Below are 13582 nucleotides of genomic sequence, written 5' to 3' on the forward strand. Positions count from 1 at the left end.
CTTATACATTCTGGACATTAGGCCTTTGTCAGATGCATAGTTTGTAAATACTTTCTCCCATTCTGTAGGTTGCCTGTTTACTCTGTTGATAGTTTCTTTTGCTGTGCAGAAGCTGTTTAGTTTAGTTAGGTCCCACTTGTTAATTATTGTTTTTGTTGCAATTGCTTTTGGGGGCTTAGTCAAACATTCTTTGCCAAGGTTCATGTCAAGAAGAGTACTTTCTAGGTTTTCTTCTAAGATTTTAATACTTTGAGGTTTTAACCTGAAGTCTTTAATCCGTCTTATATTAATTTTTGTATATCGTTAAAGATAGGAGCCCAATTTTATTCTTTTGTATATGGCTTGCCAGTTATCCCATCACCATTTGTTGAACAGAGAGTTCTTTCTCTACTGCTTTTTTTTTTTTTTTTTTACTTTGTTGAAGATCTGATGGGTGTAGCTGTGCAACTTTATTTCTAGCTTCTCTATTCTGTTCCATTGGTCTATGTGACTATTTTTGTATAAGCACCATGCTATTTTGGTTATTGAAGCTTTGGGGTATAATTTGAAGTCAGATAATGTCGTGCCCCTAGCTTTGTTCTCTTTGCTTAGGACTGCTTTGGCTATTTGGGTTGTTTTATGATTCAATATTTAATTTTTTTTTCAAATTCTGTGGAAAAATGGCATTGGTAGTTTGATAGAAATAACATTGAAGCTGTAAATTGCTTCGGACGATATGATAATTTTAATAATATTGATTCTTCCAATTCATGAGCATGGAATTTTTTCCATTTGTTTGTGTCATCTCTGATTTCTTTGTACAATGTTTTTTATTTCTTCTTGTAGACATCTTTCATGTTTTGGTTAGATCTATTCTTAAGTATGTCATTCTTTTTGTGGATATTGTTTAAAAGGTATTATGCTCTTGATTTGGTTCTTAGTTTGAACATTATTAGTGTATAAAAATGCTACTGACTTTTGTATATTGATTTTGTATGCTGAAAGTTTACTAAAGTGGTTTATCAGTTTAAGGAGCCTCTTGGCAGAGTCTTTAGGGCTTTCTATGGATTGAATCATATCACCCATGAAAAGAGGTAGTTGATTTCTTCTTTTCCTAGTTGAATGCCTTTTATTTGTTTCTCTTGCCTCATTGCTTTGACTAGGACGTATAGTACGATGTTGCATAGGATGGTAAGAGTGGGCATCTTTGTCCTGTTCCAGTTCTCAAGGGAATGCTTCCAGCTTTTGTCCATTCTGTGTGACATGGACTAAGTTTATCATAAGTGGCTCTTAAGAGATGTTCTTTTGATGCCTAGTCTCTTGAGAGTTCTTATCACGAAGAGTTTTGATTTTATGGAAAGCTTTTTCTGCATCTATTGAGATGATCATATAGTTTATTTTTAATTCTGTTTATGTTGTGCATCATTCTTTTTCATTAACACGTTTTACCAACCTTGCATCCCAGAAATAAAGCCTACTTGGTCATGGTGAATTAACTTTTTAATGCGTTGGTGGATTTGGTTCGCTAATGTTTTGTTGAGGACTTTTTTGCCTATGTTCATCATGAATATAAGCCTGTAGTTCTCTTTCTTTATTGTGTCTCTGTCAGATTTTGGTATTGGGTAATGTTGGCTTCATAGAATAACTAAGAGAAGAATCCCTGTTTCTCAGTTTTTTGCAATAGTTTCAGTAGGATTGATATCAGCTCTTCTTTGCATGTCAGGTAGAAATTGGCTGTGAATCCTTCTCATCCAGGGCATTTTTTGGTTGGTAGTTTTTTATTATTATTATTGATTCATTTTGGAACTTGTTATTGGTCTGTTTAGGGATTCAATTACTACTTGGTTTAAGCTTGGGAATTTGTGCATTTCTAGAAATTCTTTCATTTCCTCTAGATTTTCTAATTTGTGTACATAGAGGTGTTCATAGTAGTCTCTGAGGAGTTTTGTATTTCTGTGAGGTTGGCTATAATGTCATCTTTGTCATTTCTGATTGTGCTTTTTCGGATTTCCCTTTTTTCCCTTTGTTAGTAGTTTATCAGTGTTGTTTATTCTTTCAAAAAGCCAACTTTTGGTTTCACTCGTCTTTTCTATGGATTTTTGCATATCAGTTTTGTAGATTTCTGTTTTGACTTCAGTTGTTTGTTTTCTTCTGCTATCTTTGGGGTTTGATTTTTCTTGTTTTTCTAATTCCTACAGGTATCATGTTAAATTATTAATTTGATATCTTTCTAACTTCTTGAGGTAGGCATTTAGCACTATAAACTTTCCTCTTAACGCTGCTTTAACTGCATCCCAGAGATTTTGGTATGTTGTGTCTCTGTTTTCATTAATTTCAAATAATTTTTTAATTTCTATATCTTTTTTTTTGTTTACCCCAAAGTCATTGAGGAGTAAGTTGTTTAATTTACATGTAATTGTGTGGTGTTGAGAAATCTTCTTGGTATTGATTTATGTTTTTATTGCACTGTGGTCCAAGAGTATGATTGATGTGATTTTGAATCTTTTGGCATTTATTGAGACTTGCTTTAGGGTTGAGCATGTGGTTAATCTTACAGTACATTCCATGTGAAGTTGAGAAGAATGTATATTCTGTGGTTGTTAGGTGTTGTATTGTGTGGTTTTCTGTTAGGTCCAATGATTCAAGTGTTTAATTTAAGTTCAGGATTTCTTTGTTAGGTTTCTGCCTCAGGCATCTGTCTAACACCGTTAGTGAGGTGTTAAAGATCTCATTTTTATTTTGTAGCTAAGTTCTTCAAAGGTCTACAAATACTTATTTTATGAATCTGGGTGCTCCAATGTTGGGTGTATATACATTTATGATAGTTAAATCTTCTTGTTGAATCAAACCCTTTATCTTTATATAATGTCTTTCTTTGTCCTTTGTTGCTGGAAGTCAGGGACCCTGAATGGAGGGATCAGCTGAAGCCTTGGTGGAAGAACACAAATTGTGAAGATTTCATGGACATTTATTAGTTCCCCAAATTAACACTTTTATAATTTCTTTCACCTGTCTTTACTGCAATCTCTGAACGTTGTGAAGATTTCATGGACATTTATCACTTCCCCAATCAATACTCTTATAATTTCCTATGCCTGTCTTTAATCTCTTAATCCCATCATCTTTGTAAGCTGAGTATGTATGTTGCCTCAGGACCCTGTGATGCTTGCATTATTTGTACAAATTGTTTGTAAAACATGTGTGTTTGAACAATATGAAATCTGGGCATCCTGAAAAAGAATAGGATAACAGTGATTTTCAGGGAACAAGGGAGATAACCATAAGGTCTGACTGCCTGTGGGGCTGGACAGAACAGTCATATTTCTCTTCTTGCAGAAAGCGAATAGGAGAAATATCACTGAATTCTTTTCCTAGCAAGAAATAACCCTGGGAAAGGAATGCATTCCCAGGAGTGGATCTATTGACGGCTGCTCTGGGAGTGTCTGTCTTATGCGGTTGAAGATAAGGGATGAAATACACCCTGGTCTCCTGCAGTGCCCTCAGACATACTAGGATTGGGAAATTCCAGCCTGGTAAATTCTAGTCAGACCGGTTGTCTGCTCTCAAACCTTGTTTCCTGTTAAGATGTTTATCAAGATAATATGTGCCCAGTGGGACATGGAACCTCATCAGTAATTCTAATTTTGCCCTGGTCTTGTGATCTTGCTCTGCCCTTCTGCCCTAGTGACCTTTTATTGCCTTTTGCAGCATGTGATCTTTGTGACTTACTTCCTGTTTGTAGCCCCCTCCCCTTTTGAAATCCCTAATAAAGACTTGCTGGTTTTGTGGCTCAAGGGGCATTATAGAAACTGCCAATATGTGATGTCATCCCTGGAGGCCCAGCTGTAAAATCTCTCTCTTTGTGCTCTTTCTCTTTATTTCTCAGACCAGCCAATACTTAGGGAAAATAGAAAAGAACCTATGTTGAAATACGGGGGGGCTGGTTCCCCCGATAGTCCTTTTACACTGTTGTTGATTTATAGACTCCTTTAAATGATTTAAGAAGAGTAATCTCTGCTCTTTTTTGCTTTCTATTTGCATGATAGATCTTTTTCTATCCCTTTACTTTGAGCCTATCAGTGTCATTACATATGAGCTGGGTCTGTTGAAAACTGTTCATGGTTAGGTTTTATTTTTTCTAACTTGTCACTCTGCCAAGCAGTGCATTTCAATCATTTACATTCAAGGTTAATATTGATATGTGAGATTTTAATCATATCATTGTGTTGTTAGCTGCTTGCTTTTGTGTGTCTGCTATAAATACACTGGGGTGTGTTTTTGTGGTAGCAGATATCGTTTTTTGTTTCCATATTTAGAACTCCCTTAAGGACCTCTTGTAAGGTTAGTTTAGTGGTAACAAATTTCTTTAGTGTTTGCTTGTCTGGAAGAATTTTATTACTCTTTTGCTTATGAGGTTTAGTTTGGTGAAATATGAAATTCTTGGTTGGAATTTCTTTTTATTAAGGATGCTAAAAATAGACCCCCGATTTCTTCTGGCTTACAAGATTTCTACTGAAAAGTCTGTTGTTAGCCTAATAGGGATTTTTTTCTTAAAGTGACCTGACTCTTTTTTTTTTTCTTTCTTTCTTTTTTTAGCTGCCTTTGAGATTTTTTGTCTTTCATGTTAACTTTGGAGAACATGATGACTATGTGTGTTGGGGATGGCCATTTTGTATAGCATCTTGCAGTGGTTCTCTTCTGAGTTTCCTGAATTTTCATGCCAACCTCTATAGCACTTGGGAAATTTTGTGAAGCCTGTATCTTCCCATATGTTTTCCAAGTTGCTTACTCTTTGTCCTTATTTCTGAAGAATGTCAGTGATTCCTAGGTTTGGTCTCATTACATAATCCCATATTTCTCAGTTTTTAAAGATTTATTCTTTTATTCATCTTTTTTTTTTTTTTTTTTGGTCTGGTTGTGTTAATTTGAATGAATGGTTTGTGAGTTCTGAGATTCTTCCCTCAGCTTGGTCTATTCCATTATTAATACTTCCAACTGTACTGTAAAATTCTTATAGTGAGTTTTTTAACTGCAGAAGTTCAGTTTGGGTCTTTCTTAAAATGAGTATGTTATCTTTAACTCTCAAAGCGTGATATAGTTTAAACATTTGTCCTGCCCAAATCTCACATTAAATTGTAATCCCTAATTTGGAGATGGGGCCTGGTGGGAGGTGATTAGATTATGGAGGCAGATCCCTCATGGCTTCACGCTTTTTTAATAATAGTGAGTGAGTATTCATGAGACCTGGTCATTTACAAGTGTATGGCACCTCCCCACCCCCCACTCTCTCTCTTGCTCTGTTTTGCTCCTGACTTCTCCATGTGAAATGACTGCTCCTGCTTCACTTTCTGTCATTAATAAAATCTCCTGGAGGCCTCCCCAGAAGCAGATATATAGCCTGCAAAACCATGAAACCATGAATGATTTAAACTTATTTTCTTATAAATTATCCAGTCTCAAGTATTTCTTTATAGCAATTAAAGAGTGACCTAATACAGAAAATTGGTACTGAAAAGCAGGGCATTGTGATAACAACATCTGAAAATGTGAAAGTGACTTTGTAAGTGGGAAGAGCTCAGAGGAAGATAGAAAGTTGAAAGAAAGTTTGGAACTTCCTAGAGATGGGTTAAATGGTTGTAATCAAAATGCTGATAGTAACATGGGCAATAAAGTCCAGGCTGATGAGGTCTGAGATAGAAATGAGGAACTTACTGGGAACTGGAGCAAAGATCACACATGTTATTCCTTAGCAAAGGGCTTGGCTGCATTCTTTGTATGCCCTAGGGATGTGTGGAAGTTTGGACTTGAGAGTGATGATTTAGGGTATCAGGTGAAAACAATTTCTAGAAGTGTTCAAGAAGTGATATGGCTTCTTCTAACAGCCTATGCTCAGATGCAGGAGCAAAAAACTAAAATGGAACTTATAATTAAAGGGAAGCACAACATAAAAGTTTGGAAAATCTGCAGCCTGGTCATGTGGCAGGAAAGAAAAAGCTTTTTGGGGAGAGGAATTCAGGCAGGCTGTGGAGCAACCACTTGCTAGAGATATTTGCATAACTGAAAGAGAGCCAAGTGCTACTATCCAAGATAACAGGGAAAAGGCCTGAAAGGCATCTTAGAAACTTTGGCAATAGTCCCTTCCATCACAGCCCAGAGACTAAGGAGGAAAGAATGGTTTAATGGGAATGGTCAAGGACCCCATTGCCCTGCAAAGCCTCAGGATGCTGTTCTCTGCATTCTGGCTACTGCAACTCCAGCTCTAGCCAGTGCTCAAAGGGACCCAGCTACAACTTGGGTTGCCACTTTGAGGAATGCAAGTCATAAGCCTTGGTGGCTTCCATGAGGTGTTAAGCTTTAAGGTGCACACAATGTAAGAGTAAAGAACAGTTGGTAGTCTCCACCCAGATTTCAGAGGATTTATGAGGAAGCCTGGGTGCCCAGGCAGAAGCCTTCAACAGGGGTGGAGCCCTCACAGAAAACATCTACTAGGGCAGTGCCAAGGGGAAATGTGGGGTTGGAGCCCCATAGAAAGTCCCCAATGGGGCACTGCCTAGTGGAGATGTAAGAAGTGGACCACAGTCCTCTAGATCCTAGAATGGTAGATCCACCAGGAGCTTGCCCACTGCATCTGAAAAAAACCACAGGCATTTAACTCTAACCCCTGAAAGCAACCCTGGGGACTGAACCTTACAAAGCCACAGGGGTAGAGTTGCCCAGGACCTGGGAGCTCACTCCCTGCAGCAGTGTGCCCTGGATGTGGGACATGCTTCTTTTGTATTTCAGATGTTTACAGCAGAGCTCTGGGTTGGAGGAGATTTGCAGGGTGAGAATCCAGCCAGCAAAGTACCTCATCCCAGCTTGTGCTTACTCCTCAATGCATCATTTTCCACTGATGGATAAGTGGTCTCTCTTTGGCAAGGAGAATCCTAAAAGGGCACACACACACACACACACACAAACACACGTGCATACACACACACACAGAGAGAGAGTTTTCTTGGGAATCCTCTCTTTAATATACAATAAGGAGATACCACTTCACCCCAATGCTACTGATACCAGTTTAATTTTGTCCCTTCAGGTATTAGCTCTTGAGGTTTAAGTTCTTTGGGGACCCGACTCTGAATTGCTGAAAACTCCTTAAAAATGTCCCTTATTTTGTGCAGTATGTGAATGAATGTGTGGGTCAAAAAGTATCTCTTTAACCTAGGCTCATCAATATGGAAATTCGTGCTTCTTGAAAAAGATCACCAGCATGGAGGGAGCTACATTACATCTTCCATTCTTACTAATAGAAAATGATCATTTGCTTTGAAGCAGTTAAAGGAGATACATAAAGAAGTGAGTAAACTGCATTTGGAAAACATAAACTTTTTGGTAGAGAAACCTCAGGATTAGCTTGAACTTTGGGAACATGACCTTCCACCTCAGGTTCTCTAAATAGAGCAGACGTTGGCATTTTGTTCACATCTTTGTGAGATGAAACAACTGAATTTCCTGTTTTTTAAAAATAATATGGATATACTGTTAGTAACAATGTATTATATTCTTAAAAGTTGCTAAGAGAGATTTTAAGTGTTCTCCCAACAGAAAATGATAAATATGTGAGGTAATGCCTATGTTAATTAGCTTGATTTAGCCATTTTACAATGAATACAAATTTCAAAGCATCATATTGTACCCAAGAAATGAAACAATTTTATTTGTAAATTAAAAATAAAATAATTATATAAAATAAAACAATTCTGTAAAATAAAAAAATAGAAAGGCACTGTAATGTTCATGAAGAATTCTAAGATCATGGAATGTTAGATATTGAAAGTCATACAGAACATCCTCTGTATTTTATAGAAAACTCAAAATGACTTACAATGAAATAAATAAATAAGTAGTAATTGGACTAAAACTAGGATCAGTCTGTATACCTCTTATCCCCACACACCAATCTTGGCATATTTGACTATGGATAAACAGAAACATTTCTGCAATGGATAATACTCTTTTGTATTTATTTTTTATGTTTTTTAAATTATACTTTAAGTTCTAGGGTACATGCGCACAACGTGCAGTTTTGTTACATATATATACATGTGCCATGTTGGTGTGCTGCACCCATTAACTCGTCGTTTACATTAAGTATATCTCCTAATGCTATCCCTGCCCGCTCTCCCCATGACAGGCTCCAGTGTGTGATGTTCCCCTTCCTGTGTCCAAGTGTTCTCACTGTTTAGTTCCCACCTATGAGTGAGAACATGATAATGTAAGCCTAAAATCGTCCTTGTGACTGCTGAAAAGACACTCCACAATAGCATGAAGCAAACAATCATGATAATGATCAAATAATCAAAACTCAGATAGATGCAGTGACTATTAACTGTTTGAGAGTATACACTAAGTTTCACATATTAATTAGTATTTAATTCAAGAATGGTATGCTGTTTATATTTTATCCACACAGGATATTAATTGAAGTGATGGTGTTGTATAAATCAGGTTCTTTTTTTCATATATCATCCTACATGATTGTCTTCTTCTAGAAATTTTAAGCAGTTTTATTTGTTATTTCTTGACAAATATATCACAAACATAGTATTTTCTTGAAGGTTTTCCCTGTATAAAGTATTAAGCATTTGACATTTCACATATTGTAACTATAATTGATATTGCCTCACAAACTCCAGGATAAGTGCCTTAAAAATATGTACATAAAATATAGGAAAGCATGTAAAATAATTATGTGTTGTTTTAGCTCAGCAGATGCTTAATTTTCCATATAATTTCAATCACAAGTTGCTGTACAACATTTGTCAGATCACTTGATCTCAAAGGCAGGGAGGGTCTCTCAGTTCCTCCCATGGCATCATCTTCCTTTATTGGAATTACAAGGTTGAGAGAAATTTCTAGCCCTTGCCATTCCTTCTCAATCTATCATCTTATATTCTTGATTCCTGATGCCTCTTTTGACCTCAGATCTGTCATAGATCTGAGGGCAGATCTTTATAAACATGAACAACTATCATTTACTTTTACTAATTTTCAATAAGCAACCTTTTTGTTCAGTGTATTATCCTTTCCACATCCTTATATAAGGGAGAATAGGGAATAGACTGATAAACACACTTACAAATTGTGTCCTAATAACATTAGGATGTTACTAATCATTTAAAAAGAATAAGAACTCCCCTGCTTGTCCTTTCCCTGACATCTAATGTTAGGATCTGAACATCTCATTGGTTTTCACTTTGCATCTTTAGGGTACTCCTAAGTGGGTTTACGATCTCATTATATGGTGACATGGAGTATGGAGAGTAAAGTAATTTTCATTTCAAATATAATTTTATAATCTGAGGGCATTTTAGATCATATAGTTGGATGACTATTTATTTTCTATTTTTTAGAGACATGATCTCACTCTATCACACAAGCTGAAGTGCAGTGGTGGGATCATAGCTTACAGCAGCCTTGAACACGTGGGCTCAAGTGATCCTCCTTCCTCAGCCTCCTAAGTAGCTGGGACTACAGATGTGAGCCACAATTGTATGGCTCTTAGTGGAGAGTGCACAGAATCCAAAGAGATCAAGGGTAAATTGTTCACATTTACACAAGATTCTTGCACAACTGCTCACATCTAGTATCTAGGAGTATCTCCCAGATCAACACTATTTCACAATTGTCTCTTATAACCCTGTTTGAAACAATCTATCATTAGCTTCAAATACTATATGTAGCTATTAATCATTGATTTCATTTGTAATAAAAATAATTTCTCATTCTTATGATAGATTACAATGAACCAATGGAACTAGTGGAACCAATGGAAGACAAGAACCAGACAGTAGTGACTGAATTTCTTTTATTGGGCCTCACAGATCATCCCTATCAGAAGATTGTTCTCTTCTTCATGTTTCTCTTTGTTTATCTTATCACCCTGGGAGGTAACTTAGGGATTATCACTCTCATATGGATTGATCCCAGACTCCACACTCCTATGTACTTTTTTCTTAGCCACTTGTCCTTTGTAGATATTTGTTCCTCTTCTTCCGTTGCCCCTAAGATGCTGTGTAATATCTTTGCAGAGAAAAAAGACATCACTTTTCTGGGTTGTGCTGCACAAATGTGGTTCTTTGGTCTCTTTGAGGCAACTGAGTGTTTTCTCCTGGCTGCCATGGCATATGACCGGTATGTGGCCATCTGCAAGCCCTTGTTGTATACACTCATTATGTCTCAGCAGGTCTGTAGGCAGCTGGTGGTAGGGCCTTATGCCATGGCTCTTATAAGCACCATGACTCATACAATTTTCACTTTTTGCCTACCCTTTTGTGGTTCAAATATTATCAATCACTTTTTCTGTGATATTTTTCCACTGCTTTCCCTAGCATGTGCAGACACCTGGATGAATAAATTTGTGCTGTTTGTCTTGGCTGGAGCTATAGGAGTACTCAGTGGTCTGATCATCACGGTCTCCTATATTTGCATCCTGATGACCGTCTTGAAGATCCAGGCTGCTAATGGGAAGCAGAAAGCCTTTTCCACCTGTTTTTCTCACCTTGCAGCCGTCTCCATCCTGTATGGCACTCTTTTCTTGATATGTTCGGCCAAGTTCAAGTTCCTCCCTGGGTATCAATAAAGTGATTTCTCTGTTTTATCCTGTGGTAATCCCCATGGTTAACCCCCTTATTTATAGCTTGAGGAATAAGGAGGTGAAAGATGCATTCAGAAGAAAATTTGAAAGGAAAAAATTTCTTATAGGGAGGTAAAAGAGAATTCTATTTGTGTTGTATCATAGATGCTGGTGCAAAATATGTAATAAAAACAAAACTGTACGGAGAACAAGAAGCTGCATGTCAGTACTGATTCTGACAGGTCATAGATTATTTAAAAAAGGATAAGCTTTAAAATATTTTTCTGCCTCAGTCTTATTTTCTGTGACATAATGAGAATCTCAGAATAATATAGAGATGAACTGAGAATATAAATGTAAAAATATACTAGAAGAAAATGTAAGTGAACATTTGAAAAATCTTGAGTGTGTGAATATTTTAAATCCAGATGTAAGAATGAAAAGTTATAAAGAAAAAAATCAAAGCACTACACACAATGTTAAAAGACAAATAATAAAATGAGAGAAAATAGTTGTGTACCCGTACCAAGCAATCAATATCCCTAATATCCAAAGAACATCCCCAAATTCACAATTGATCAAAGAGAAAAATAATACATAAATGGGCCAACTCATGAATAAGCAATTCACAAAAATGAGAATGCAAATTGCTAAGAATATATATTTAGGATGGTGCAAAAGTAATTGTGGTTTTGAACTGTGAATTTTGAATTATTATGACTAGGCCCAAACAAAATCTCATTAATCAAAATAGGAAACATTGCAATTAACATACTTTTGCCAATGAAAAATAAGTTTTTTTATTCCTGTAGCATAAAAATCTGTGCTTTGACCAGGCATGGTGGTTCACACCTGTAATCCCAGCACTTTGAGAGTCCGAGGTGGGCATATTATGAGGTCAGGAGATCAAGGTCATCCTGGATAACATGGTGAAACCCTGTCTCTGCTACAAATTCAAAAAGTTTGCCAGGCATGGTGGCACACACCTGTAGTCCCAGCTACTCGGGAGCCTGAGGCAGGAGAATCACTTGAACCTGGGAGGTGGAGGTTGCAGCCAGCTGAGATCACACCACTGCATTCCAACCTGGGCAACAGAGCAAGACTTCATCTCAAAAAAAAAAAAAAAAAAAAAAATCTGCTTTGAGATTCAACAAACTTTTGTAAAGCATTTTCTGCATCCTGCTTGTTGTGGAAGTGTTTTTCCTGCAAAAAGTTTTCAAGATGCTTGAAGAAGTGGTAGTTGGTTGGCGAGAGCTCAGGTGAATATGGTGGATGAGGCAAAACTTTGTAGCCAAAATCAAGTTTTGAAGCACTGGCTGTACAACATGTGGTTGGCATTGTTGTGGAAAAGAATTGGGCCCTTTTTGTTGATCAGTGCCAGCTACAGGCATTGGAGTTTTCATTTTATCTCATTGATTTGCTGAACATACTTCTCAGCATGTAAGTGTTTCACCAGGATTCAGAAAGCTGCGGTGGATCTGACTGGTGACAGACCACATAACAGCAGCCATAGTAAGAATTAAAGAAACAGGAGAGAAACACAAAGGGTGGCTTAACAGTTAACAGGTTTATTTCGGAAAACAAATCTGAGAGGGATTTCAGACTGAGTTAGGTCAGAAGCCACACTCTCTTACAGACTAAGGGTTTTTAAGGATTCAGGGTGGGAAAGTTTATTAGAGGCTTGGACTGCTTCTGTGTCTCTTTGTCTTGCTTATCTGGGAGGGAGAGTTGTGTGTCTGTTCCCATACATCTTTCTGCAACTGCAAGCATATCCCCCGCCTCTGCCTTTAGCTTCCCTATCTTAGTGCACCTGGCTTATTAAGACCCACTGTTTTACTGGGGCCCCACTGTATGAGGGTGAAGTTTGGCAGTGACCCAAGAAACTTCCTCCCCACCCTCCTCTGCACCTGAGCTATCTTATCTGTATTTTACTGTCTGCTCTTTTCTGGCTGCTTGCAGTTAGAAGAGAAGTTATTCCTTGAAATCCATGAAGCTAGAAAGGGAGCTGGAACTTAAAGTAGCAGTGTCTGTCTGAGATGACAGTGCTCCTGCCCCATCAACCATGACCTTTTTTTGGTGCAAATTTGGTTTTGGGAAGTGCTTTAGAGCTTCTTCTCAGTCCAGCCACTGAGCTGGTCATTGCCAACTGATGTATAAAATCCACTTTTTGTTGCACCTCACAATCCGATTGAGAAATGGTTTGTTGTTACGTAGAATAAGAGAAGACGACACTTCAAAATGACTTTTTTTTTTTAAATTTTTGCTCGGCTCATGAGGCACCCATGTATTGAGCTTGTTTACCTTTCCAATCTGCTTCAAATGCTGAATGACTGTAGAATGGTTGACATCGAGTTTTTTGGCAACTTCTTGTGTAGTTGTAAGAAGACCAGCATTGATGATTGCTCTCATTTGGTGATGGTCAACTTCCAATGGCCGGCCACTGTGCTCCTCATCTTCAAGGCTCTTGTCTCCTTTGCAAAATTTCTCAAAGCACTGCTGCACTGTACATCTGTTAGCAGTTCCTGGGCCAGATGCATTGTTGGTGTTGAGAGTTGTCTCTGTTGCTTTACAACCCATTTTGAACTCGAATAAGATAATCACTCAAATTTGCTTTTTGTCTAACATCATTTCCATAGTCTAAAATAACATAAAATAAATGGCAAATAACAAGTCATTAGCAAAAGAACATAAGGTGAGAAATGTCCATTAAAATGATGTATAATATAAACACATTTATTTAAGAATGAATTCAAATGTCAGTTGGCAAATTCCCACTGAGTCTTGTGATAAGCTCCATACTGCTTCTTTTCCCACTACTACAACCTTCAGCATCATAACAACTGTTGTACGTCATGTGGCTCAGTGGCAGGGCTGCTTGGACTGCAGCTGGGATCTGCTGCAGAGCCCTTTCCTGCAGCAGATTTCAGTTAACACTAGCAGCCTTTGTGCCACTTGGTATAGGGGCTGGAGCAATATTCTTAG

General features: G+C 37.5%; 1 protein-coding gene across 1 annotated transcript; it reads left to right on the forward strand.

Annotated features, from left to right (window-relative positions):
* The first annotated feature begins 9793 nt into the window (after nucleotides 1-9793).
* Nucleotides 9794-10736, forward strand: LOC111544960 (olfactory receptor 5G3-like). Its single transcript, XM_023215839.1, is given in 2 exon segments — nucleotides 9794-10563; nucleotides 10565-10736. Coding segments are annotated over 2 exon segments (942 nt in total).
* Nucleotides 10737-13582: the final 2846 nt, after the last annotated feature.

Source organism: Piliocolobus tephrosceles, chromosome 13 (assembly GCF_002776525.5).
Source record: "Piliocolobus tephrosceles isolate RC106 chromosome 13, ASM277652v3, whole genome shotgun sequence".
NCBI lineage: Eukaryota > Metazoa > Chordata > Mammalia > Primates > Cercopithecidae > Piliocolobus > Piliocolobus tephrosceles.